Raw genomic sequence first — 23,662 nt, 5'->3', positions numbered from 1 at the left:
TTTTTAAAAATGATATTTTAAAATGTATACAGAGAGTTTATTGACTTTTGTTGCGATCCCACACAGCTCCAGAGACATCAGGCCAAAATGCTACTTATGGTTACATGATACAGCCCCACTGAAGTTATAATAAATTCATGGCCCCCAAGGATTTCATGGTTGTCACTATGCATCATGCTATGGCCCATCAGAACGTCATGGTCAAAGTGGGGATAGAACTTGGACCCTCTTTCTATCTAATAAGATGCTAGAAGAATCTGTTAGCAATCAGCAGTATAGGCCCTATGCATTATTTAGCTATGTTGGTTCTATCCAGTAGAAGATAGTGGTGCACATAAACATTAGCCAGATCAGTACAAAGTGAATGGGGTTGCCTCGTCTTAAAGGAGAGCAGAATTTGGCCCACATTGGCTGGAATTTAATAAAAATAGTTGTAAACAATCAGCATATAGATTCACTTGATGCTGGTAACTAAATATCCTATTGTTTAACCTGTGTTAAACATCAAAGGGGTATGAAAATTTTATATATTTTTTTGTTTTCTTCTATATAGTAAATAAATTTGAAGCCCAATATTGCATTGTCAAATATAATTTGTGAAGATGCTATGGCCACATCCAGGTGAACAAGGCCTCTGGGGAAAAAAATACTTTGATCAGCCACTTAGGTTTCTCTTAGTTTCCTCAGAAGAAATTTGTGTGTCTCTTAAAAGCTGAGATCAAAGTACCTGGAAGCTGCCGGAAGGGGAAAAAATTGCATAGAACCTTTTTATTTTATTCAAGGTAATGGTCATACACAGGGAGAAGGAACGGGGGGAAAATGGAAATAGCTCTGAAAGATAAATGGGTGGAAAAATCTTCATATTAAAAAGAGCAACCATGTGTGTTTCAGTTTTCCGCTTATACTTGTATTTGTCACGAGTTGCAGAAGTGTTTTGCATTAGAAAAAGTAATGATATTAACATTCTTGTAAGCAGAGCTCGCCTCAAATAAAACTTCAGAGGCAGCCGAAAGAAACGAGAAAATAAGGTTAAAATATGAAGCTTAATATTGCCTGGGGCATCTGGTGTGTCAGTAAGAAGAATGAGGTAAGCTTGTTTATGTCGTACAAACATTAGCCAAGGTGTTTCTGATACTGAAGAGGGTTTAATAGTCTGTTGGCTTCACACAGATGATCGAGAGCTAGGAGGGAGATTTTGCTGAGGCAGAACTGCAGCCATTCATGTCTCCATTGCCCATGAACACCCTGGAGTTTTCAAACTGTTTATTTTTTTCCTTTCTCCCTTCTGCTGATTTTTTTGTGGAGGGGGAGGGGGCATATATAGTTGGCAAATGCCCAAGTAAAGAATTTATATTTCCAAGCTGCAGAGAAGATTAGGTTTACCTGATAGTTTTAACCATTTGGAGCAGTGTAAAATTAGTTTGCCATTTGCCTTCACATTCATTTTCTCTCCTTATATGCCTTTTCACTGTATTGTCATGCTTGTTGTCTGTGATGCTGGGAAAGCAGTTCTTTGGTGAGGTTGGGATGTTGTCTCATTACAGGCTTCCTCTCCAGATGAGTTCATTTAGTGCTAATCACTATTCAGTAGTGGATGCTACAGTAGGTCAACATGTACTTTTTGCCCGTTGTTCCTTTCTTACATGCAATGCCCCCATCTAATGCACTTACAGATATACTGTTCTCCTGCTGGTGGTAATTGTTTCACTGATAGGAAGGCCATGCAGGGGATGTCTATACCCCTTTCCTGGCTTGGAACTCCACAGGGACCACTAATATAACAGTGCATAGTGGAGGGAGTGTCTGGCTTGGGGGAAACAGAGGGATTGGATCATGGAGCTTCAACAAAGGCTACAGATACGAACTACCCAGCTGCTCTGTTTCCTGGGGGTAGGATTTCTCCCGCACCCCGTGCATCTTCCTCATCCCCAGTCTGTCTATGGACCAGACACTGTGCAGAGAATTTGCCTTTCAAAGTTAAAACTTAGACCAGTTCAAGCAACCCTAGCAACACAACCCAATTAATAGGCCCCCAAATTAGCTTGGATTAGCTGGCCTAGAGAAAGGAGATTACACCCTGGGCAGTAGATGGTGCGGTCTTTGGTGTGGAATAATGAGTGCTTTGTTACTGAGCAGACTATTGCCTATATTGGGGTAGGCAGTAGATTCTCCTTGTGAAAGCGAAAGTCAACAGTCTCTGTTAGGAGGGGTCCCAGGTAGAGCCCTGCCACAGGACTGGGATCCCACGGGGTCTCACAGGACCTGCTGCCAAAATAGAGGGAACAGGTAAAATGTACTTTGTGGCAGGCTGGACTGGGTGCGCAAATAAACCAGACTGCGGTAATTTGTGGGAAAACACTAGATCTCTCGTCAGTTTGTCATAAATAGAATTTCAGCAAAGTAAAGCAAGTTTTTCTTTTTTTTATATAAAGGTTTTAATATTTAAATTTAAGCAAGGGATAGAAAAAGGTTTGATGTCTATTATATCAGGAGTTAAAATATTTTTAGGGCTGTCAATCACAGTTAACTCAAGTGATTAATGCAAAACAAGTTAACTAGATTAAAAAAAATTGTATTTAATCACAATTTTAATCTCACTGTTAAACAATAATAGAATACCAATTTAAATTTATTATAAATATCTTTGGATGTTTTTCTACATTTTCAAATATATTTATTTCAATTACAACACAGAATACAAAGTGCACAGTGCTCACTTAATATTATTATTTTTATTACAAATATTTGCACTGTAAAAAAGATAAACGAAAGAAAGATTTTCAATTCACCTCATACAAGTACTGCAGTGCAATCTCTTTATTGTGAAAGTGCAACTAACAAATGTAGAATTTTTTTTTACAGTCTTTGCACTCAAAAACAAAACAATATAAATCTTTAGAGCCTACAAGTCCACTCAGTCCTACTTCTTGTTCAGGCAATCACTAAGACAAACAAGTTTTTGTTTACGTTTATGGGAAATAATGCTGCCCGCTTCTTATTTAAAATGTAACCTGAAAGTGAGAACAGGCATTCGCATGACACTGTTATAGCTGGCATTGCAAGGTATTCAAATGCCAGATATGCTAAATATTCATATGCCCCTTTATGATTTGACTTGTAGATTGCACTATTTTTTAAAATATTTTTGCAGTGTAAATACTTGTAATAGAAATAATAATATAAAGTGAGCACTGTACACTTTGTATTCTGTGTTGTAATTGAATCAATATATTTGAAAATGTAGAAAAACATCCACAAATATTTATAATAAACTTAATTTGGTATTCTGTTATTGTTCATCTGTGTGATTAAAGCTGCAATTAATCGCAACTATTTTTTTAATCTCTTTTTTATCTCTTTTAATCTTTTTTGTGATTTTTTTTAATTGTTTGACAGCCCTAATTTTTTTTACATGGTTAAAGCAATATTTGTTTTATTCTTTAGTGGTAAAAATTGTGTCTAAATTCTGTGTGTGTGCGTATATATACACACAATCTTTTTTTTTTTTTTTTGGTAGCATAGGGGAATCTGTGTCTCTTGTGGGTTTTGCGGGATCTAAGGTTTTTGCAGATGCAAGTGGGATAAAAGTGAAAGAAACAATGCGGGAGCAGGTGGGAGTGGGTATTACAGTATGGGACAGGAGTGGGATTAAAAAATAGTCCCATGCAAGGCTCAGGTCCCAGGTATTCTTTCTTCTCTCATACCATCAAGGAAGGTCAGAATCACATTCGATGCCTCTCCTTACGCTGACTTCTTCCAGTTCATTTCAGAGCTCTCCTTTTCAGAGTAATGCTCATACTCCAAGTCATATGACACTGGATCATGAGCAGTAAACATCACACTAATATTTCAGCCTTTATGGGGTAAGATGGACCCCTATGACTTGCTGCATATTTGGCCACACTATCTAAACTGGCCCTGCAGTTTAAAAATTACGATGATGAGGACAGACTTATAAAGGACAAATATTAGTAAGAGACAGGCAGGGTGTCCAGTGGTTAGGACACTAGTCTGGAACTTGAGAAATCCAGGTTCAGTTCCCTGTTTTGCCACAGACTTTGGGCAAGTCATGTCTCTCTGGGCTTCAGTTCCACATCTGTAAAATGGGGATAATAGTATTTCCTTATCTCACAGCGGTGTTGTGACGATAAACACAGTGAAGGTTGCAAAGTGTTCAAGTTCTACAGTGCTAGGGGCTATATAAGAATCATAGATAAATATTCTGCTTTTGCTACCTCCATGCTACCTGAATGAATCCATGTATCTGAGAGCAAATGTGGTTTCCTGTGTCCTCTTCGGTACAGTGTGGAGCCAAGCCTTCTAAGGCCAAAACCCAACAAAACCCCAAGCTACTGGGTGGGAAATGTCAAAAGGGGGTGTGCACAGCTGTGTCAATCTGGTATTTGAAACAAAAATCCTATATACTACAGCTCAGCAAGTGGAACATAGTTTCGAAGTGTAGCTTTGAACTCTGTCATTTTGAGTTTCATTAAGCGTTAGGGTACACCAAGGTATGAAGTTACAGTTTAATATCAGTGCTCTCGAGGTGTTCTCAGAGATACAAGGTAAATTCAAGTATATTGAATTAACCTTTGGGCTGTTGCTATTTAACCTAGTAAGATCTGGAGAGACTGAGATATTTTAAAAAATAAATACCTCAATTAAAATCTGAACAGTCAGGTCAAACATAGAAGACCTTTGATTCAGCTATTAATCAGTACTGGTTGGAATCTGTAGTTTTAGAAAAACACTTTTTTAGCTATTGATTCTTTTACGATATGTTGTTTGGAAGCCTATTTACAAATGTTGGGCCAAATTCTTTTCTGGCATAACTGCACTAAAGTCATTAGAGCTTCACCAGCTGGAAATTTGGTCCATTGGCAGGATTAATTTGTTGTAAATCAATGACACCTGTGGCATTTTCCAAAGGTAGATCCTGCACCCTTTTCCAAAGTAGCTAATATAACTAAAACAAAGATTAATTGTTTAAAATGTCATATTGGTAAAGACAGCTTTTCAGTTTATTATGTTTGATTTACAAGATTATAGAGATAGCATGCAATGCATTACAAATCACTGGGGTTGGCTGGTATAAACTGAAAGGAGAATTTAGCTTTGGAACTTTAAGAACTTCTCAATTTCCTTTTCTCCTGATATCCACACTCAAGTTATAGTTTGTGAACAGGTTATTAAACCCTATGAGGAAAGTAAACTCAGTGAATCTTGTAGGGAGTGTTTTTTAACTGGTGGAATATATTGGAAAATGTCCTTTTCAGAATTTGGGCCCAGTTAACGTAAACCAAAAGATCTGGCCCATATCCTTTGTAATAGGATTGTTATATATGACCCGCTTGTGGGTGGCCCCTGAGTGAGTACACAGTGTGAGGAGCAGGGCACAAAGAGCCTTCCCCCACTTGTGCCCCCACCATCACCTTATCAAGTTCCAGCTACAATTGCACAATCCCACAAGGTACCAGAGTGCCCTCTTCTCCACCAGCAATAGAGCTGGCCACTATCATAAAGGGGAGTATATTGTAAAAGGGTTTAGCAATAGGTGTGCTCCCTTGCACACTGGAGAGCTCTGGGAGGCTCCTTCGCCTACTCAGGGCTATAAGCCAATCTAAGGGCTAGGTATTCAGAGGTTCCAAGCACCTACAATTCCAGTTGAAGTCAATGGGAGTTGCAGGAGCTCTGCACCTCTAAGAATCAGGCTGTAGTGTAGCAAAGTGTGATGAATCTTGGAGATGTATAACACAGATATCATATATGTTAGTCACTGATTATAAATAAATATAAGCATATGCTATGATCACACAAACTGACAATTGAGTGTGCAAGCCTAAAAATCCCCATCTCATGTAAGTAGGCTTGGCAAAATTCAATCCTTAATTTCTGATAATATCAATGTATATTTTTAAGCATTTTTTTTAGATTTTTATCAATTTAAATTTTCAGAGCTGCAGAACATTATGCGAGGATCACACAAGGGAGAGGATCAGACAATAATTATTTAATGACAGTAGATAATGAGAATCAAAAAGTTAAAGTTTTATAATTGTTAAAACACAAACTGTCCACATCACGTGTCAAAATATTCAAAGTAAATAGCCTTAAATGAAACTCTAATAATTTCTCAAGCAGCAACTTTCTTGCTTTGCCTAACTGTAAATTTTGATTATTATTGATGGAAATATTATTTTGTCAATTTGTGTGCGTACAGGGAAATTTGTTTGTCAGCATTAACTAATAAAAATCTAATTCTTCCAAACCTACATATAAGTAGTCACATTTCTTCCAATGGTCATTCATTTGGAAAATGTCTAGTCTTCTAAGGGTTAAGCATATTTTTAATCATATGTCAGAATCTGGCTCAAAAAAATACTATGCCTGTAAAAGAGTTTGATTCTCTGTAGCTTTTGTCGGTGTCAGTGAGCAGGGAATTGTACAGTAAGTCCGTCCACTCTGGTTTTAAAGTTCTTTTACAAATAATAAAAAAATATTTAAAGAAAATAGAATTTGTTTGTTTTTTAAATTTTCTTCACTGTTAACATGCGAAGGGAACTTTAGCTATTTATTTCATTGCCTCACAAACTATCCAAAACAGGAACAAAATTTACCAGTTGCACCAGGAAGAAAATGAAAGAACAGAACAGAAGTATTATCTGACGTGAAATCCAGCAGCCCTTTTAATACAATAAACTGTAGTATAACTTTTACCAAGTTAAGAAGATTATTTTATTTTAGCCATAAAAAGTTATCTGCTTTAAAAGGGCATTTAAGACAGGTCCTCTGTTATATAAGTGTTATGCTTTTTCAAGTTTAGTATGGCAATTAATGTCAGTCAGAACTATTTCCTGAAATATGAATGAAGGGTTTATTTAATTTTGGGTCTTAAGTATTTTCCTCTTCAGAATAATAAATATGCAAGATATAGGATCTCTTCTGCATAAATGCTACATTCTATGACTACAGGAGTACATTTTGATACATTTAAAATCATTCTTAGTAATAATTTTAAATGTAAGGCACTGATTTATTCCTGTCAGTAATGCAATGAGCTTTCGTATAAAAAGTTCCTTTTTACTGAAGACTTTATTCATTTGGAAACGTCTTCGCTGTCATATTCTTAACAATGTCTTTGTACTTTGCAAGCTCCTCCTAGAGAATTGACAGAGGAAGAAAAACAACAGATTCTCCATTCAGAAGAATTCCTGATATTTTTCGACCGGACAATACGTGTAATTGAGCGAGCTTTGGCTGAAGATTCAGACATATTCTTTGACTACAGTGGCAGAGATGTAGAAGAGAAAGATGGGTCAGTTTTTTACTTTTTTAAATAACACCCCCACTCTAATGTATATTGAAGAAAAGCTGATAAAAGTGCATCTTTAAAAAAATAGAATACTGGTCAGAGAGAGACAATGAAACCTCAGAGATTGATAGTTTGAAAGTCTATAATCAGTGTGTTATACTGAAGTATTTTGTAAAATAGCTTCGTGCTTGATCTGATTTCTTTTAAAATTCTTATTAGAGCTAGTCTATATTTTTTGAATTTCAATCTTTTGACAACATTTCAAATTTTGATGAAAACAAGGAAAATATTGGGAAAAAAATGATTTTTCCCTCTGATTATTATTTGTCATTTCATACTCCTTTTTAAACTTTGGACCAGATTTTTATGTGTAGTTAGGCACCTAAAGGTGTGGAAAGGCTCATGGGATCTTGAAAAGTGAATAGGAGCCTAACTTCTATTGGAGTTGAAAATCCCCTGATGTTCCAAACTACTTTAAAAATCTGGCTCTTTGAAACTGAGCTACTGACTAGATCATCAAGAGAAATCTTTAGGACAACTTCTTCATTATGATTCTTCTTTATTATAGCACTATCTTTCAGACAATGTAAAAAAATCAAGGTCTTGATCACCTGTATTTGTTAATGTGTCATTACACATTTCAAAGGTGGGGTGTTAGTACTGAAATCTTAGACAGTTTCCACCTGAAGTAATTGCATTCTGCCTAAATGAGGGCTTGTCTACATGGTCTGAGAGTGTGTGACAAGCTGAGGTGTGAATCTACAACACACTAGCCTGCTGTGCACTAACTGGCCATGTGGACCCTGCTGCGGTGCACGAAAAGTTCTGTGGTGCAGTATGTCAAAGTGTGTGTGGTAGCAGGGTCCACCCAGGCAGATACTGAGTGGCAGGCTAGAGAACTGTAGATTCATACCCTAGTTTCGCACGCTCTAAGTCTTTGTGTGGACAAGCTCTAAAATTTCCCCCACAGTTTTAATTGGATACAGTGTTCTTCATGGACTACCCTAAGCTGTTGGGTAGCATTGCAGTCCACTACTGCACTGCTGCTTCAGTTCACCCCAGAGGGTCCTGTGATTCCTCTACACAGAGTTTATACAGCCAGTTAGTAAAATCTGTGAAGTATTTGGATCCATGTAGCTGAAAGGTGCTATGTAAATGCAAGATCACAATCATTAAATGTCTTTAAATTGAAGCAAGAGTTTCTTTGTCTAAAGTTCAAGAAGAATCATGAAGACAACTTTGAACAGCCCAATCCGTTGAATTCACCCTTCTCCTCACAGAGCCAAACCTAAGTGGGGTTAGGGATGATGGAATCTACTTCTCAACTAGAAAAGGAGTACTTGTGGCACCTTAGAGACTAATCAATTTATTTGAGCATAAGCTTTTGTGAGCTACACTCACTTCATCGGATGCATACTGTGGAAAGTGTAGAAGATCTTTTTATCCACACAAAGCATGAAAAAATACCTCCCCCACCCCACTCTCCTGCTGGTAATAGCTTATCTAAAGTGATCACTCTCCTTACAATGTGTATGATAATCAAGTTGGGCCATTTCCAGCACAAATCCAGGTTTTCTCCCCCCCCCCCCCCCCCCCCCCCCCACAAACCCACTCTCCTGTTGGTAATAGCTTATCTAAAGTGACTACTCTCCTTACAATGTGTGTGATAATCAAGGTGAGCCATTTCCAGCACAAATCCAGGGTTTAATAAGAACGTCTGGGGGGAGAGGGGGGGTAGGAAAAAACAAGGGGAAATAGGTTACCTTGCATAATGACTGTCATTATGAAGGTAACCTATTTCCCCTTGTCTTTTCCTCCCCCCGTCCCCACCCCAGACGTTCTTGTTAAACCCTGGATTTGTGCTGGAAATGGCCCAACTTGATTATCATACACATTGTAAGGAGAGTGATCACTTTAGATAAGCTATTACCAGCAGGAGAGTGGGGTGGGGGGAGGTATTTTTTCATGCTTTGTGTGTATAAAAAGATCTTCTACGCTTTCCATAGTATGCATCCGATGAAGTGAGCTGTAGCTCACGAAAGCTTATGCTCAAATAAATTGGTTAGTCTCTAAGGTGCCACAAGTACTCCTTTTCATAATGGGTTTGGAGGCTATCTTCTGAGAAGTACAGTAACTCCTCACTTAAAGTCATCCTGGTTAACGTTTCGTTGTTATGTTGCGGATCAATGAGGGAACATGCTCATTTAAAGTTGCACAATGCTCCCTTATAACATCGTTTGGCAGCCACCTGCTTTGTCCGCTGTTTGCAGGAAGAGCAGCCCGTTGCAGCTAGCTGGTGGGGGCTTGGAACCAAGGTGGACCATCAGCCCCCCTATCAGCTCCCCATTCCCCTAAGTTCCCTGTGCGGCAGCCTCCCAGCAGGCTATCAATTGCTAACAGTTCAGCTGTCTCTCCCCCCACTGCCGTGTGCTTCTTCCGCCCTCTGCCTTGGAGCTGCTCCCTGAGCCTCCTGCTTGCTGTGCAGGGGGCAGGAGGGGAAGAGGGGGGCTAATGTCAGGGTGTCCCCCTCCCCCCTGCTCCTGCACCCCACTTACCGCATCTTCCATAGAGCAGGGGGGCACACGACAGGGACAGGGCTTAGGACAGAGGGAGCTTCCTGGCAGCACCTGTGGTCTCAGCTTGCTGATCTACTTAACAAGGCAGTGTACTTAAGAGTGGGGTCAGCATATTGAAAGGTACAATGCGCATCTCCCTCTCTCTCTCTCTCTCTCTCTCTCTCTCTCTCACACACACACACACACACACACAGTGTGTGTCTCTGTCTGCCATGCTGTCTCCCTTCACTGCATTTGTGCTGCCTTGTAGAGAGTGAGGCTACATTCACTACAATGAGTTAACCCTTTAGGGATCAGCCAATTGCTACTTCATCATTTAGCAGTAAGGCATTCCCTGGGAAGTATCCCACCCTCTGACTTCACCACCTCAACCAAGCTTCACAATCATCGTCGCTGTGTACCAGTATTAAATTGTTTGCTTAAAACTTATACTTTGTGTGTGTGTGTATATATAATATAGTCTTTTGTCTGGTGAAAAAAATTTCCCTGGAACCTAACCCCCCCCATTTACATAAATTCTTATGGGGAAATTGGATTCACTTAACATCGTTTCGCTTAAAGTTGCATTTTTCAGGAACATGATTCCAATGTTAAGTGAGGAGTTACTGTATTAGTGCTCCTTACCAGGCTACCATAGGGCTTCCATGACATTAGGGTTGCCAACCCTCCTGGATTGGCCAGGAGTCTACTGGAATTGGCCTCAGTCTCCCAGTGACTATTAAAAGCAATCCAGGAGTTTTTAATAGGCCAAAAGTCCGGTCGGTGATGCAGCAGGGCTAAGGCAGGCTTCCTGCCTATTCTGGCTCCACGTGGCTCCCGGAAGTGGCTGGCATGTCTGGCTCCTAGCCACAGGGGTGGCCAAGGGGTCTCTGTGGGCTGCCCCTCATGCCCCGCCCAGAGCGCCAACTCCGCAGCTCCCACTGGCTGGGAACTGCAGCCAATGGGAGCTGTGGGGGCAGTTCCTGCAGGCAGGGGCAATACACTGAGCCACCTGGTCCCCCCTGAGCCTAGGAGCCAGACATGCTGGTCGCTTCTGGGAGCCATCCGAGGTAAGCGTTGCCCAGAGCCTGCACCTCTCACCCCCTTCCGCACCCCAACCCCCTGCCTCAGCCCTGAGTCCCCTTCTGCACCCCGACCCCCTGCCCCAGTCTCATCCCAGAGCCCCCTCCCACACTCCGAACCCCTCTGCTCCACCTCCCAGCCCAGAGCCCACACCCCCACCTGCACCAAAGCCCTTGCCCCACCCCGGTGAAAGTGAGTGAGGGTAGGGGAGAGCGAGCGATGGAGGGAGGGGGGATGGAGTGAGATGGCATGGGGCCTCGGAGAAGGGGCGGGGCAGGGGTATGGCCTTGGGGGAAGGGCAGGGCAGGTGGTGTATGAGTTTGTGCGATTAGACAGTTAGCAATGGCAACCCTACATGACATCGAAGACCTTACTTAGACCCTTGCAGTGAGTGAATCCACAATGAACACAAGAAGGTAACCTGTAATAGGGGAATACATATATAGGACCAGACAGTCATTATAACTTGAGTGGTGATACCTTATGTCGATTTGGAGCTGGGGCATATTATGGCTTTATAAGAACTATATGCATTTCATAGGCACTGTTTATTTTTATTTGAACTGTGGCCATACCTAGAAGCTCCCGCCATGGACTAGGATCCCATTGTGCTAGGTGCTGTACAAACCCTGAACAAAAGATGGTCCCTGCCCCAAATAGCTTACAATCTAAGTATAAGACAAGAAACAACAGCTGGATATAGATAGACCAGATGGAGGAGCACCAGGAAACAATGAGATCATACTAGTCAGTGTGATAGGCAGTAGTTACAGTTCACCACTTGCCTAACAGTTGTCAAGTTTTTGGTAAGTATCAGGGCACACGAGAGTTTTAAGAAGGGTTTGGAAGGAGGATAAGGAATTAGCTTTTTGGATGTTTACAGGGAGCTCCTGCCATGCATGAGAGACAGCATGGGAGAAAGGGATCATTGTTTGAAAATATAACAAATGAGTGATGAAGGCTAGAATCATTGGACGATTGGAGGTGGGAAGTGACATCTTATTAGTATGAGAGAGATGATCAGTGGGGTAGGGATAGGCTGAGAATGGTCTTGAAAATTAAGACAAATAGCTCATGTTTGATGAATGGAGAAAGGGGAGCCAGTGGAGGGATGCAAGAGAAGGGGTGACAATCAAAGCAATGAACTAGCAAAATGGTCTTTGCTGCAGAATTTTGAATGGAAATGATTGGGACAATATTGCAGAGAAGAGGAAGTTGCAGTAGTCAAGATGGGAAATGATGAGACTTTTAGCTGTGTGGGTGGATAGGAAAGGTTGTATCTTAGTGATGTTACACAAAAAAAAAAAAATTGGCAAGGTTTAGACAAAGCCTGAATGTGAGGCTCAAGATTGAGGACAGAATTGAAGATGATGCCCAGGTTGTAGGCCTGAGTGACAACAAGGTTTTTTGTACACAGTGATTGAGGAAAGTGAATGGGTGAGGGTTTGGGGGGGAAATTAGCAATTCTGCTTTGGGTCAAATATGTACACAAATTTATTTCAAATGCAAAAATGTGACTCTTCTATTACTTCCAGGTAAGATGTCCAGTAAGACTAAATAGCCAGGGACAGGATTATTAAGTGAAGATGACAAGGCTGGGAAAGAGGGAATCGGAAAAGGGGGCAGTCAGAAATCCTTACATTTGTGGTCATGGCAAGTAAGCCCTGGTACCTTAAAGCATACCTTTTGTTGTTTGAATCCACACAGAGATGTTCAAGCCGGAGCCAACCTTTCCTTTAATCGTCAGTTCTATGATGAGCATTGGTCAAAGCATCGTGTTGTCACCTGTATGGATTGGTCTCTTCAGGTAAGATTTGAAGTTGTGAGCCACATGTAAAGCTTTGATTCTGTTTTATCTGGTAAGATTTTGTTTCATTGACATTAGGCATTAGTTAACAATTGGCTCTTAAAGAGCGAGTGAGTGTGTGTGTGTGTAGGGGGAGACTAGTGAGTATATGAATCTGTTTTTTGGTTGTATTTGATGTTAAAAATCATGACTTAATATTTAAACTATGTATTAATAACCCTGCCCAAATGGTAAAACCTCCAGCTTTCCACTCTCCTAAAAACTTCTACCCTACAGTTACACATTTTCTGTACAAAAGTTTGTGGCACATTGAAAGTTTATAATTTGGCAACCAAGTAAAGTAAACACAATTGCAGGCAGGAATAACTAGCACAAAGAATTTAATATTTTGACTGTTTTATTTTTCATATTTAGTGCCTTTAAAAATGATATTGAATGTACCTGACTGTGCCACAGAGATTTTCAGCAGAGCTCTATGAAAACGGAAGGGTCTTACTGAAGACTTTAGACTCCAGCTTGCCACAGAGTACACCAGGTTTTCAGTACTGGGGCTTCCTTCCTACAGGTCTCTGAGATATACAGGAGCAGTGACTAGTTGAAAGGGGAGGAGCAGATGAGGAGGACATGAAGTATCCATGCTCCTGAGCATCTTAGGAGCTCAGTGTGTAAAAATTTATGTGCTTAAAGTTGAAGTAGATGAGCAGTGTACATGGACAGGATGAGGGAGCGGAATAGGCACCCAGTGATTCTGACTAGCAGTAATTTTCTCTCAATCCTCCTGTACACCTCCTAAGATGCACAGTAGGACTGTCTTTTGTCCCTCCATACCAGGTGACGGGTCTTTGTGTGTAAAATGCTAGTTGACAAGGTGAGGTGAAGCAGTGAATTGGCAGGCAGTTAGAATGAAAGAGGTTGGAAGTCAGGGAGAGAGAGTCCTGCATTAGATCGGGGAGCCCACATAATTTAGTTTTAATGTGTCACATAGGCCATAGTGCCTTGGTTACATCATACATGATCCAAAATACTTTAGGAACAATGGGATACAATCTCATTTGCATGTGAACAGATTTTTTTCTTCTATATGACTGACTCCCCATGAATCAAATTAAGAATTTATTTCTGTGCTTTTCTACCTAAGAATATAAATTTTACAAGAGGTATGTACTGGCATGTGGGTGGCCTTTAAGAACATATGGATTTAAACAGAAATCAAATATAAGCCTGAGGAAATGCTTATCGTGGTTGTTCACTTGTTCAGGAGCTGGAAATTACATGGAATTCTTATCTGATATTTTCCTAACAGGCAGCTTTTACTGTAGTCCCAGGATAGCAAGATAAAGCCGAGTTAGAAAACTGCCAGATGTAATTTTTCAGGCCCTCAGGCACACAAGCATGTTCTATTTCCCGCCTCTTTGTTCTGGGGTGGCCCCGCCCTACCTTTCCCTCCCAGTAGCTTCTGAGTCCTTATTTCTTTGGCATGTGCAGGCTGAGCTATTCTCAGTGCCATTCCACATTTCATTGGGGGTGGGGCACTCTGGCTTTTCTATTTCCTTTGTCATGAACATGTAATGCAGAAGGAACGTGGGCAAGCTTGACATGTCTCACCAAGCAGAGGTTTATGGTACGCTCACACTCCCACCCCAACATTGTGCAAAGCCTAGTGTACCAAACGGTATTTGACCTATCAGGTGAACACAGAATACATTACTCAATTGTCTGTGATTAGCTGTTCCTGCAAAATATGCTGAAGGCAAGTTAACTGGAAAAAATATAAAAAGAACATTGATGCCTTGATTAAACACATTATCTTGTTCCCTAGTCACTTGTGACATATGGGTCAGGACACGTGGGATCCCTCATACAATTGAAGTTAATCCAGTAGTCCTCTCATTCTTTTGCAGAAAGAAGGATAAAAGTCTTAGGTCCTTACTCGGCTTTTATTCAGGCAAATGCCCAAATAGGTTCAACTTTCATGTAAAAAGGGAGGGAAATCACAATGCTTGGTTTAGAACAAGGTTATATCGGATAATGTAAAGCCAAAAACAAGTGAAAAGCTACAGAGTTCAGACACACAGTGCCTGATCCTTCTTGATTCTCATGTGATCACCCCAAAAGCAGGCCAAGGGTGGGACATTTTACAAAACTATCCTTAATGTAGACAGGACCTAAGTGTGGTGTTTTTGTCCCTGGGCTTGCTCCCTTCAGATAAAAACATTGTCCTATCGCTAAGTGTGGTGTTTGTCTGTGGGATTTACCCTTGCCTTCCCAAAAGGGGGATTGGTGTGCACTCATTGATTGGGGACTTGAGAGTCAGGATTTTCGTCATCAACCCCTGAGAGGTGCCCAACTGACAATTTTCATAGTGCTTCACCTCCTCTCTCAATAGCAATCACCCCTTCAAGTCAAAACTCCTCATAATGGTGGTTGTCCAATTCAATATGATGCCAATGATTGAATATCTAAAGTTGGGACTAAATTTACAAGTTGATGCCCTCACTATGACTGCAGAATGCTTGCAAACTGATGACTTACAAGACTACAGTTGTCTGTGCTCAGACAGACTACCATAAAGTCACTTAGAAACCTCCAGTTGTGTTCTATAGTAGAATGAACTAGCCCCAAATAGGCAACTGTGCCTGTAAACAGATACTTAGGTACACAGTTAAGCCATCTTTACCTCTCTCCCAATCCTAGGAGGGATTGGCTGGTTTCTGGTGTAAAGCAGATCAGTCTCAAGGATGCTGTATTAAAGAGCTGTTTCTCCCAGCTCTGCATTTCCCCTGTACAATGGTAAATGGCTTGGAACTAAGAGATCTCACCACCCTTCCTATGTAATGCTGCAGATACCAGAAGAAGAACTTGAGCTGAATCACTCTTGGTTGAAATTGGAGAGGCTTGATGACAGGTCATTCTCCATGAGAGCCCCATTGGTTTGCCCCACTGGTTTTCCAGAACCCACATCTTCTAACCTGGACATATTACAAAGCTCATCTTTTTATCTGGGGCATTTGGATTGAGGGATAGAGTTTTCTGAAGTATATGTATGTGAGTAAGTTGGGGACAAGAACAGTAAATGACTTGTGTTTTATGGGTAGATTATTATTAATATTAGTTATTTTGATCTTGATATTTGATACCTGGGTTTTTAAAGATCGTAAAAATGCCCAAGCCAGTTTTGATGGTCACTTATTAGATTAAATTATGAAATACATAAACAAGTATTTGCATAAAGTATTTACATAATGATGTACTCATTTACCCATATGCCAGTTATATATATATATATAAATCTACTTTATTACAAAAGAATATATATACAATATATATATATATATATTTTTTTTGCTTATTTTTCAGCAAGATTAGGTTAGATTCTTTTGTAATAAAGTAGATTTCTTGTTTTTTCTCATTCTTGATGTAACTGAATTGAAGTAAATGGACTTACATCAGAAATATGTTTGGCTCACTGTACTTAAATTAGTTTTGCTTATGATATTTGAAAACAATATATTTGTAATCAATATAGTCTGAAAGTCTAATTCATCATACATGTTTTCTTTGAGACTGAGTGTACTAGAAAATATGGACCCGGTTCTTCACTGTAATGAGTGCCCTCAAATGCTGTTTGATGGCATTCTTCACTTCAAAAGAGAACCTCAGCATCTTGCAGAATTGGACCCAGTGTGAAGATATTTTCATTTGTTGTTTGAATCTTCTGTACTAGATGCCTTATTCTTATTCTGAAATAAGAAGGAAAAAGCAACTCTCTACCATGCTGAAGACTGTGGACTTCAGAATAAAAGCTGATCTATTGGTCAGAAAGGAACTGTTTTAAGCATTCAGGTTAAATTGTCAGATTTCACTGTAGTAGAATTTTAGTATAGGGACCTGTTTCATAACAAAGTTTGAATATCTGAAGTCTTTAAGTTATACTTTTTAGAGAACTACCTACAGTAAATAAGAATATCCTGGTGATATCTGAGAGGATGCTGATATGGAGCCAACAGAGAAATCTTTAAGGACTTTACTAATAAAATATAAAACTAAAATGTAGTTAAACAGTATGTTTGGAGTGGTGTGTATTATTATTAAAACCAGATACTTGATACCACATGTAGTGTGAGAAACGATTGCTTCTGTCTCAGATGATTTCACATAGTTTCTTCATCCCCAAAACAGAATCTAATCCTACTGCATGTTCTCTCATGTCTAGTACCCTGAATTGATGGTTGCTTCTTATAACAATAATGAAGATGCTCCACATGAGCCAGATGGGGTGGCCTTAGTTTGGAACATGAAGTTTAAGAAAACCACACCAGAATATGTTTTCCATTGTCAGGTAAGATTCAATAAGCCATTCTTTTCATACTTGGCAAAATAGAGTTTGCTACGCAACCCATCTGCCTATTGCTTGGATGAAGAGGCCGAGGTTAAAAATAGATAATTTTGGAAAAAGTACAAGCAGCAGTCTAATGTTTTGAGAAAGCATCAATCCTTTAAAACAATAATGCAGCCCTGTCAGGGATTGAGTGTCATTCTCTATTTAAAACAACCCCAAAAGAATTAGTTTATAAAGACTTTGCACTTATGAAGTAACTGTGGTGTACCACTTCCTCATCCAGGCAGCAACATATGCTTTCCCACCCACGTTAACTTCCTTGGATCCTCTGTGTCCCAAGCTGCCTACTCTCACTCCTCTGATGTTCAATGTGATTTTTTCAACTTTAAAATGCATAAATATACACCACATATCTGAACATTCATTTTGCTGATATCTTGGTAAAAATGACTTAAGCAATATGAGGATTCTTCAACAAATCAAGCTACCATTTAATTTCACTCAATGCTATTGCATGACTAAGCCTCTTCAGAAGTCTATAGATAATTTAAAAATAGTCTGACACTTCATTTCCTTGTGCATGTTTACACTTCTTTCCCCATTGTTTTTCTATTTGACATGACATAGCCTGAAATCATCTGAGTTTTCTGCTCATATGCTCTATTTCTATCAGATTGCCCAAATAATGGAGCATGGCTTGGGCCAAGACTCCAGTCCCTTTATTAATACCCTTCCATTGTAATTATGTTTGGAATCCTGGCATGCAAAAAGCATGTGGAAAAGTTTCAGTTTGTAAAACTTTACAATTGGGGATTAGTAAACTGCAGATTATGCTGTGGTAAAAATTGCTTCTTTTGGAAGAATATGTATTACATGGCTAGCTATGTAAACTGAGTTTCATTTTACATCTTTTTAAACTAAATTTATGTTTGGACTTTCGTACATTATCAGATGTAACATAGGGGGAGGGAGTTGCTGGAATTGGAGTAACTGCTTCAACCTGATTAAGTACCCTTTAATTCACGTGTTTTTCTAATTTACTATCCCAAAAGCAACTCCACAAGAAGCCTGGGCCTGCACAGTAAATATGCCATACATATTTTTATCTTTGAAATAAGAACATTTTTTTCTTGGTATCCTATTTGGCAGTCTGATATGTCCCTTCAACACATCTGAGACCATGGCATCCTACTTATGCTCAGATCATTTTAAGATGTTCATGCAGCTTCATGTTCTAAACAAAATATTAAAGTGAAGAAAATATCCATTGCACATTCAAAAGGAATATGGTTTTATTCAAGTTAATGGCCAGATTCTGACCAGTCCAGTATGGGAAGGGGAAGACCTTCCTGTGAGGGAAAGACCAGCTACAGAGAGAATAATATACCCCATGAATTAAAAATCTGCCAGGACATGCACTTTATTTAAAGCTAAACCAGCTCATGGAAATGAACAAGTATGGAGCCAGATTCGTCCCTCTATGGGAAACCATCCCCTCAAGGCACAAAGATGTCTTCAAGATTTGACTAATTGAGTTTCTTCCTACTTCTCCCATAGCAGGGAGGGGTAGATCTCCTCACTTTCTGCCGTGATATGATACAAGCATTGGGTCTGGACCCCTGAAAATCTCTGTCTTTTGGGATAGTCATGTAGCACTGTGCCTTCATGCAGCAACTTGGGTTAACCTCTCCTCCAGTGACAATGAGCTCAGATTCTGTGTCTATGGGAAATATTGTGTTGCTGTGCCAAGATATCCACAGCATTTTGATGCTGCTGTTCCCCAGTGCCATTTTAAGTTGGAGCCAAATTTGAACCATGGTTGCTGGGAAAATATCACATAGAATTTCTCCTGTCCCGGATTGGCTGAGCATACCCCATGTGATTTAGAGGGGCAGCAGAAAGCATTTCACTTGGTCTCTTGAATACATGCTGTTTTAGCTGAGCTAACAGATTCAGATGGAAAATACGAAAAAAAATGTATGCTACTCAGAGTCTGGAAGTCAGTTCTCGAGATCATCATGTTGTTATTCTATTAGTTAGTGGAAACTAACTGTGTTATTATTTAGCCTCATATCATATACATTTCAGTTTTGCAAGGGAAACATTCCCTGACTCAGAGTCCTGATTTAGCCAGTTCACTATGTCTTGTACCAGCTATGCCCAGTTTTCCTTCAGATAAAGCTGACACTGTGACTGTTCAGCAGTTATAGGTGAACATACATTCTTTATTACAGCTATATTGCCCAGGCATGACAAAAGCTCTGCCTTGATCAGTTGCCCCCCCACAACACCTCCCTATCCTTTGTCCCTGTATTTCCACATATCTGAGGTCTTGGAAAAACATCCATTGACCATGGGTAACCAAAATGTCCTATGCAGGCAAGACACGTGATCTGCTCACAGCTGTCCTCCCACAGTGATCACATATTATCTTCCACATAGACTCTGTAGACAACACCCTCCCTCATCTTCTACTCCACAGTGATCTTTAAACTCAACCTATACAAATATGTCTATAGTGACTAGAAATACCACCATCTCGATTTAGTTCACCCTGTAGCTATCCAGATATGTAACAACCATTTATGAGTAAGCTGTAACACAAGGACCTATAGGCCTCAGGCCTGCATGACAATTAGCTTAGACTAGCTAAGGCTGTGATAGGAAAGTTGTATTTATCCAATAGATTGACCTTAAATCACAAGATAAGGATTACAGTAAATGAGAATGGTACATGATAGGAAAAGGCAGAGTGAGGAACTGCAGAAGTACACTTTTGGAATTTTAGGAAAGCTTAAAAGTTTGTTGAGTTTAACCAAAACTTACATGTACTAACTGCAGGTGTACCATGGCAACTAATTGATGTAAATGCTAATGAGAATAATGTAAATGATTAATTGACCTAGTGAGGATAGGGACTCTAATATTGTTATGTCAAAGTACATACAAGGAAAGAAAGTTGAAACCATCATTAAATATTATAAGATATTGGGGTGGTGGGGGAGGCAGCGTAACTGTCTATGAAAGGTAAGACCTAGCCTGTGGGCAGTGGGATACGTTGGAATGACCATATGCAGATTGCTTCACCTATTCTGGGTTTCCCCAAAAGAGATGATGTGAGTGTGCAAGTGTTTGGACATTTTGTATTGGCTCTGTCTCTTTTCCTGTATTATAGTGGTTGTGATCCTGTTGGTTTGACGAACAAATTTTATAACATTGCTCATGAGAGAGCACACAATGGACTGTTTCTCATGTGCTCCTCAAGGTCCTCATTCAGTTGACAACCTCACGACTGTAGCTAATTCGGAAGCAGAACCCTTTCAACTATTGCTTAGTAGATAAAAGCAAATACCTGCTTATCAATCAGGCTACAACACTCTCAGTATGCCTCTGAGATATAGCAGATGCAGGCCAGATATGAACCCTTTACTTCGTGCACTCCACATAAATCAGCCACACGTGTCAGAGTACAACATTAACAGACACAGGCTGAAGCCTTTCTTTTTCTGCATGGAGGAGAAATAGGACCTTGTGCTTGAGCAGAATATATTGCATATTGAATTGTATTCAATTACATGAAAAGTTTCTAAAATTGTTGTAGTACCTATGAATTTCCTGTATGTCTATTACCAGTAGGTACATGCTGTGTGGTGAGGTTTGTGGAACCTTCACTTTTTTATGTTCTGATCTGACTTTCAAATGTTCAGAGTTTTCAACCTACAACATACTGTATATAACATAAATCTACATTAACAAGGTATTTTTGAGGCAGATGAAGTGAGAGGGAGAGATGGGCTTTTTGTTTTTTGAATTACCCCATTCCTTCCCATTTAAATGCCTTTTTTCTATCCCCTAAACCCAGAATTATATATAGCTCACTAGTCTAAGTTCTGGTTCTAGTGAACCCACCTGATCATCCACAAAATCACACCTTGCTTTTTGAATTGCAGCTTTGTAATGAGATTCAGAGATGAGACAGAGATTCACATTACAGATGTGAGCGTCTTCAAACTACACAGCCATGCAAACTAGTTCTGAGAAAAAAAATTAATATAGTTATGAACCCATTTCAAACCAAGCTTTAGGAAATACCCGCAGAGATGGTGTTCTAGCATCAGCAGCAGTAGGCTTGTGGAACCTCTATAGGCCATTTATCAGATAAGTGAACTTCCTCTGGACGGAATCTTAAATGATTTCAGCTTTAGAGTAAATTCTGTGAATGTTTGAAATTCAATGTCAGGAGCCATAACCTTACTTCTATATCTTTTCCAGTATATATTAAAGATGGTTATAAGTAAAATTCATTACAATGGGGTTTAAAGCTTTTTAGTGTTTGTTGTTTATTGTAATCTTTTGCAAGACCACTGGAATTGCCATAGCTGATCACATCCATGGTCTGCCTTGTCCAGTATTCTTTCTGAAAGTGGTCAGTACCAAATGCTTCAATGGAAGGTGTATAATTGCCACAAGGTTAGTTATGCAATAATCTGTCAATAGAGGAGTTGTTTCCTAACACCAGGCTGCTAGGCTAAGGTTTTTAAGAGTGATTAGGCATTGCTGCATTCAGTATTGCAACGCCTAGCTGATTTATGATCCAAAGTATCATTGTCAAAAGGGATTTGGGCACTTGTGGAGCCAAAATCCCTGTGACAGTTTATAAAATTTAGGCTCCTAAATGCCTAAATAATTTTTGAAAATGAGATTTAGGCTTCCAAATCAGTTAGGCATTGCAATGCCGAGTGCAGCAACACCTAAATATCTTCAAAAATCTGAACTTTGGTTGTCAGTTATGTCCTGAAGCATGGGGGCTGATCTCCCCATAACAGACCTGAAGAGCTCTGTGGAGCTTAAAGGCTTGTCTCTTTCACCAACAGAAGTTGGTCCAATAAAGATATTTCCTCACCCACCTTGTCTCTCTTATTTTAGCAATTGTAACTGGTGATTATATTCTTGCTATTCTTATAAACATCTAATTCTTTTTAAAATCCTACTAAGTACTTTGGCCATAGGTGCTGGAACTATGGGTGTGGGGGGTGCTGCTGCACCCCCTAATTTAAAGTAGTTACTATCATATACAGGATTTAGTTTGGTTCAATGGCTCTCAGCACCCCCACTATGCAAACTGTTCCAGCGCCCTTGACTTTGGCTTATTTATGTAGTGTGGGTGGCAGTACGTTTCACAGGTCAATTATATGCTGTGTAAAAGTTTGATCATTTTTAAATATGTTGCTTTTTAATTTCTTTGACTATTCCGTTGTTATGTTTTAGAAGGGGAAAGACTAAATAACAACATCCAGCTCACCTTCTCTCTATTATTGATTATTTTATATACTTCCATCACTTTATCTCCTCTTCTCCTTTCTTCAAAACAGAAACAAGACAGTCCTAGTATTTTTAAACTCTTCTGATGTGGAAATCTTTCTTTGCTTCATCATATTTTTTTTTTTACCCTTCTCTGGACTTTTTCTCTTTCTGGATATATCCAATGACGTGCTGCTGCCAATATTTTAACAAGGGAGTGCCACAAATTGTTTCCTCCATTAGCTCATCATAAATCCTAGCACCACAAGGGTGCATGTGGTGGTAGAAGTAGAGAGACAGGGAAGAATGAGGGACATGAGTTTGTTCATTTGTTTTCCTGTGTAAGCTAAAACGTTTTATTGGAAACCTAACCAAAGAGGAAGGCAACACTCCTTCCAAGGAAACATTTGTTAAATGCTTTTCACATGAGTGTTCTTTGGTAATCACAAATATACTCAAAAAGAAAAGGAGGACTTGTGGCACCTTAGAGACTAACAAATTTATTTGAGCATGAGCTTTCCTGAGCTACAGCTCACTTCATCCAATGCATTCAATGGAAAATACAGTAGGGGGATTTTATATACACGGAGAACATGAAACAATGGCTGTTACCATACACACTGTAACGAGAGTGAGGTAAGGTGAGGTGAGGTAAGGTAAGGTGAGCTATTACCAGCAAGAGAGGGGAGGGAAAAAAAAGAAAAAAAACCCTTTTGTAGTGATAATCAAGGTGGGCCATTTCTAGCAGTTGACAAGAACGTGTGAGGAATAGTGTGTGTGTGTGTGTGTGTGTGTGTGTGTGTGGAATAAACATGGGGAAATAGTTTTATTTTGTGTAATGACACATCCACTCCCAGTCTTTATTCAAGCCTAATTTAATGGTGTCTAGTTTTCAAATTAATTCCAATTCAGCAGTCTCTCGTTGGAGTCTCTTTTTGAAGTTTTTTTATTGTAATATTGCCACTTTTAGGTCTGTAATCAAGTGACCAGAGAGATTGAAGTGTTCTCCGGCTGGTTTTTGAATGTTACAATTCTTGACATCTGATTTGTGTCCATTTATTCTTTTATGTAGAGTCTGTCCGGTTTGGCCAATGTACATGGCAGAGGGGCATTGCTGACCAGAGAGATTGAAGTGTTCTCCGGCTGGTTTTTGAATGTTACAATTCTTGACATCTGATTTGTGTCCATTTATTCTTTTATGTAGAGTCTGTCCGGTTTGGCCAATGTACATGGCAGAGGGGCATTGCTGGCACATATCACATTGG

At 39.6% G+C, this 23,662-nt stretch overlaps 1 protein-coding gene across 10 annotated transcripts in view; it reads left to right on the top strand.

Moving 5' to 3' along the window:
- The window catches only part of DYNC1I1 (dynein cytoplasmic 1 intermediate chain 1), a 270,699-nt gene that overhangs the window by 151,943 nt on the left and 95,094 nt on the right, over positions 1 to 23,662 (top strand). For all 10 annotated transcript variants that reach the window (XR_012157549.1, XM_073333889.1, XM_073333887.1 and 7 more), the window contains 3 exons: positions 7,153 to 7,315; positions 12,658 to 12,757; positions 16,971 to 17,096. Coding sequence is in view for 9 of the 10 variants with exons in the window: in XM_073333889.1 (XP_073189990.1) it covers positions 7,153 to 7,315; positions 12,658 to 12,757; positions 16,971 to 17,096 (389 nt within the window). In the remaining variant the exon portion in view is untranslated. The remainder of the gene's footprint in view (positions 1 to 7,152; positions 7,316 to 12,657; positions 12,758 to 16,970; positions 17,097 to 23,662) is intronic.

The sequence above is a fragment of the Lepidochelys kempii genome, chromosome 2, assembly GCF_965140265.1.
Source record: "Lepidochelys kempii isolate rLepKem1 chromosome 2, rLepKem1.hap2, whole genome shotgun sequence".
NCBI lineage: Eukaryota > Metazoa > Chordata > Testudines > Cheloniidae > Lepidochelys > Lepidochelys kempii.
This window is presented reverse-complemented; position numbering and strand designations above follow the sequence as displayed.